This window comes from Leptonychotes weddellii, unplaced genomic scaffold (assembly GCF_054177405.1).
Source record: "Leptonychotes weddellii isolate Sample4059 unplaced genomic scaffold, ASM5417740v2 HiC_scaffold_6624, whole genome shotgun sequence".
Taxonomy (NCBI): Eukaryota; Metazoa; Chordata; class Mammalia; order Carnivora; family Phocidae; genus Leptonychotes; species Leptonychotes weddellii.
This window is the reverse complement of record NW_028035345.1, coordinates 4,857-10,032: the sequence shown is the minus strand read 5'-3', so window position 1 is coordinate 10,032 and position 5,176 is coordinate 4,857. Positions and strand designations below refer to the sequence as shown.

General features: G+C 45.8%; 1 protein-coding gene across 1 annotated transcript; it reads left to right on the top strand.

Moving 5' to 3' along the window:
* The first annotated feature begins 1,556 nt into the window (after positions 1–1,556).
* Positions 1,557–4,102, top strand: CUNH16orf46 (chromosome unknown C16orf46 homolog). The gene has a single exon (XM_081811265.1). The coding sequence runs from the start codon at positions 1,557–1,559 to the stop codon at positions 2,568–2,570; it is 1,014 nt and encodes a 337-aa protein (XP_081667391.1). The 3' UTR covers positions 2,571–4,102.
* The last annotated feature ends 1,074 nt before the right edge of the window (positions 4,103–5,176 follow it).

Here is a 5,176-nt window from a genome sequence, read left to right as displayed (position 1 = left end):
GCAGCTCAGGGCAGCGACCTTACAGCCCTCATATATAATTGCCATCTAAGAATTAGGACTTAACTATGCAAAAGAAAATGGGTTTTTTTGGTTGGAATATATTTGAGGTATCAGCACGGCTTTGGTAAGGGCTAGGACTTCGGAATAAGAAAGGTCAGGTTCAAATTCACCACTTACAGGCAGTTAACCTCGGGGAGGGCTCCTGTCCCGTCGCTCCAAATTCCTCATCTGTAAATTCTGGCCAGAGGGCTGTACGAGGAGGACAGGAACGCCTGATTCAGTGGCAGGCACTCACTAGACTTTTTGAAAAAGTGATGCTTCGGGGCGCCTGGGTGGCTCAGTTGGTTAAGCCTCTGCCTTCAGCTCAGGTCATGATCCCAGGGTCCTGGGATCGAGCCCCGCATCGGGCTCCCTGCTCAGTGGGGAGCCTGCTTCTCCCTCTCCCTCTATCTACTGTTCTGCCTACTTGAGCTCTCTCTGTCAAATAAATAAATAAAACTTTAAAAAAAAAAAGAAAGAAAAAGTGATGCTTCACACTTCGGAATTTGGGGAGCTGAGCACATGCAGTGAGAGGGTGCAGAGGTCAGGAGGGAACGATGATAAAGGGATGTTTTTGTGCAAGATGACCAAGGCTGGCTCCTCACAGCCTCTCCTTGTCCCCTGCGTGGGAATGCACAGATCTTCTGAATGTGGCAGAACTTGCCATTGGCTGTGATAACGTTTGGAACGGCAGTTTCCACCTCTGTATACTGGGCATCAGAATACCTGAATTATAGTGCTGTGGCGTGGGTTAAATGAACCAATGCCAATGCCAATGGATCCTTAGCTCAGTGCCTGGAACTTAGTAAAAGCATGGAAACTATGTTTGCTTTTTTTTTTTTTTTACACATAAGTTTGCCAGATTTAGCAAATGCAGATACAGGATGCCCGGTTAAATTTGAATTTTGGTAAACAGTACCTAATATGTTTAGTGTTAAGTATGTCTCAGATGTGGTCCTGATTTTTATCTGGCAACTTTCTTTAACGGTGACATTTGTGGCAAGCTCAGCCAGGGGACTCTGGGCATGGACGGATTGTGGGGGTTGGGGGCGGGTGGTGCAGGGGTGCTGGGGAGTACCCTGACTCCGGGACCTGCCTCTGTTCATCGTCTCTCCCTCCAGCCCCTCCACACAGCAGTCTCCTGGGGTTTGGTTAACAGAGCCTGGTGGTCTGAGAGAGCCTGGTAGGGAGACAAGTACAAACAGTTCTGATTTTATTTTAAGAGTCCTGACTTTATTTTGATGTTTATCTGAAAACATATAGAGTCAGCACATCAAGATGGCCATGTACAGATATTTTTGCTTAGTCTTTTAGTATTAAATCCAGTTGCTAGTATTTCAGATTAACAAATACTGTTACAAATGTTATTACTTAGTATGAGGCTAAAATAGTGTTAAGATTAAAAAAAAAAAAGGTGAGTCAATTTTAAGAAATATATCGGTTCAGATAGGATGGCCAAAATGGGGGTGTGGCCACAGCTGGCCAGCTAGAGTTTGAACAGCTCTGCCGGGAGTAATATGCTGCTTTATTTGCAGGTCCAAGGCTGGGGAAGGACTTCTCCAACTGCCTGCATCTGGCCCAGGAAGAAGCTTAAAAAGGCGAGGGTGGGAGAAAGTACCAGCAGCTGCTTACTCTGTGGCAGTCTCTCCCAAGGGAGCGCTGAGGCCAGGCCTCAGGCCCAGGCGGAGAAGTTGGGGTCGGGGGCTCCGGCTGAGGTGGGTCCGGAGAAGGATCAAGGCAGCCCCTCCCAGACTCAGGGGACCCCTCCGGGCCCCACCGCTGCCTCCAGGGAGATTAGCAAGATCTGCTTTCCCCCCTATGGTCAGGGAGAGAAAAAAAGTCTGCAAATAAAGGAGTTTATTTGGTGCAAGGAAGACTGGGCCACCCCTGAGGCTCTTAGGGGCAAGGACCCCAGAAGCCCCAGCAGAGGTCCCTCCATCTCAGACTCCTTGACTTCCAAGGCCCTTTTAGTTCTACCTCCCCTGAAGGCTTCACCCCCAAATGGCTTGGATGTTCTGGGTAAGAAGAGTAAGAACTTCTTCTTGCAGCCGGAAGAGAAGGTGCTGAGTGTGGAAAAGGATGAGTGTGTGGCTTGTGCATATGGATTGAAAACAGTTGACGGGAAAGGTGAAAAGAGACCCATTGAGCTGGCCAAGCACCCCAAGGGCAATGACGCACTGCCTTTCCCTCCCCGGGTGGCCCCGACATCCCTGCTGGCCGATCCGGAGCGGTGCTGCCTACACTGGTCGCTCCTGCCTGAGAAAAACCCGATGTGCCCTCCCAACCCCAGCAATGTGCGCTATCTCGCCACCGTGCAGCTTTTGCAGAAACACGGAGTGCAAAACTACAAAGCCAAATTCAAAGCCAGGGAGCCAAGACCTCCCGTCAACACCCAAAAGCGCATTCTCACGGAGGCCAAGCAGGAACACAGGCCCCAAAATTTGGAGACCAAAGTGTTCCCGAGAACTCTCTTGCCATCCCTCACCGTGAGCAGAGTTGTTATTCCTGTCTCCACTCACAGACTGCTCTGAGTTGCTATAATAGAATTCCCTGGGAATAAGCACTGTTTGAATTCATTCATCCTCTCCCTGTCTCTCTCTCCCACCCCATCCCAGCCTTTCTTCCTTTCTTCTCTTCTGCCATACTCTTCCCGCCCACCCGCCCTTCCCTTATCCTTTTTTTGCAGTAGAACCAGAGGAAATTGAACCTCATGGTAGGGGTTTTGATTTATTCTCAAAACCCCCATATTTATGTGTCACCTGCTTCTGTTGCTCAGCCATTTACAAAATGCAAACTGGTAATGCCAGTCTCAGCCTCTGCCTGCCTTATCTCTCTACTCCCCTTAGAAGCCAAGTGGATGGTGGGGACTCTGAAGGGCCGCCCTCAGTGATGCCCACGGCAGCCCCGAGCCAACTGGCAGGGGCTCTTGCTGCCCCACCCCCATGCCTTAACCTGAGTGTAAGGGCTTGTTTAGACCAAATTGTTTCCTGATCTTTTGAACCAGGCAAGTATCTATCTGTTGATTTATTTTCTCTTGCAACAAAGATCTGGAACATTGCTTTAATAGGTAACTCCAGCCTGTGTCCAAATAAATATCCTTGTGTCCAAGGTGTCATATCCTTATATCCATGGATGTATCATATCCACTCCATGCTGCGTATCCCAGGGTTTTCATATACTTATGTTATAGCCTCGTGCTAGTCTCCATGTCTGCAAAAGTTTTAGCCACAGATCTATAAAGCCCATCTTGGGAAGCAGGTTAAGAATAATTATTTGAAAAAAAATGTCACTGTGATTATAATTATCACCCCACATGCTTCCTCCAGGCTTACCTTGCATCTAATATTTGGGAACTCACAACCCCAGACAGACTCTTACAGAATAGGGATGTTACTTTCTCCCTTCTGTCTGCCTTCTTCCCTCATTTTACCCCAATGCGTATTTCCTGAAGTTGTATATAAATTAAACATTTGTAAATGAGTTATATTTTAAGTGCCAAGTGACAATGCTATGTAGAGAAATGCTCTGAAAAACCATTTTGTAATATGAATAACCATTTAGCTGCTCTGTAATTACATAGTTTGCATTTGCTTAAGGTAGGTTGTACTTGAACTCTGGACTTTCTGTCCCCTAAATGATGGGTAGACAGATTATATGACTGTATTTGTAAACATCTGCTTTTCACAATTGGTCTTTGTAATGTCTTTTCTCTTCGTTTAGGTTTTTTATTGTTTTGTGATTTCTATTTACAAAACACCAGAAATGCAGAAATGGTTATAGTACAACTGTCATTAAAAGGTGTATTTTGCCTACTGAGGTTGGACACTTTTTTATAGTCTAGAAACAATTTAGGTTCTGCCCACCTCTTCTCTGAATGAACAAACCATCTGGATTTTGCCCCCAAGAAACTCTGATTTCCCAGTGTCTAGAGCATGAGGTGTTGGATCTTGTGCTCTGTGAGGACCCTCCAGCTCTAGCCTGCCCACCTAAGTCAGTGGTTCTTCAAGCCCCCTCTAATAAACAGCAAGATCATGACTAAGCTCAGTATGTAAAACAGGCAAGAGCGCTGATTAGGAGGGAAGCGCATCTACCAGCATGAGCCAGGGATAGAGCTCACCAACTCAGCCCAGGGGTGCTTACATTTGAGATCTTGAGGCAGTCTGAAAACACTAAGTTAAAACAACAAAAAAATTTTTTTTTAAAGATTTTATTTATTTATTCATAAGAGACAGAGAGAGAGAGAGGGAGAGAGGCAGGCTCCCCACTGAGCAGGGAGCCCGATGCGGGACTCGATCCCAGGACCCTAGGATCATGACCTGAGCCAAAGGCAGAGGCTTAACCAACTGAGCCACCCAGGCACCCAAAACAAAAATTTTTTTTAAAGATTTTATTTATTTATTTGACACAGAGAGAGAAATAGCACAAACAGGGTGAGGGAGGCAGAGGGAGAGGGTGAGGGAGAGGGAGAAGCAGACTCCTTGCTGAGCAAGGAGCCCTATGTGGGGCTTTATCTCAGGAACCTGGGATCATGTCCTGAGCCAAAGGCAGACAGTTAACCAACTGAGCCACCTAGGCGTCCCCAGAATATTTCTTTCTTAAGAAAAACTCTTTTGTTGAGATAAGGGTTATAAATTCTATAGATTTTAGGGCAAACATAATGATTTAGAATTAAGAGGAGGGCCGGTCTGAACAAAGGAAGGGCCCAAATTTAAAGATGTGTAGTATTCTTCTTTTTGAGCAAATAATTAGTTTGGCCAGCAAAATATTGACTAAGAGATTCCTCTATGAATAAATATGAGTGTTTTGCATTTGGCATCTCTTTAGGTAATTTTTCAATTAACCTGATTAAGCCCTTCTGGGATCTTATTTGCATTAGCCTGGGTTTAGCTTGTTTTCTGTGGATAAAATCACTCCAGGTTTTGCCTGTTTCCATTCAGATTAAATCAGGATGTCCAGACTGGTCTTTGATGTCCAAGTCTAGATAAAGGAAAAATGTCTAATAGAATGCAGTCCCCATTAGGGTTCTAGGTCACCAACAAAACTTTCAGGGGAAATCATGCCACTTAAGGGTGTTAAGCATGTTCTAATGATGGCAACAGCCCTCTTCCTATCTCAGGGTAATGGTCTTAGTTGGGTT

Coding starts and splice junctions, on each gene's coding strand:
- CUNH16orf46 (XM_081811265.1), top strand. CDS start 1,557: ATGCTGCTTTATTTGCAGGTCCAAGGCTGGGGAAGGACTTCTCCAACT.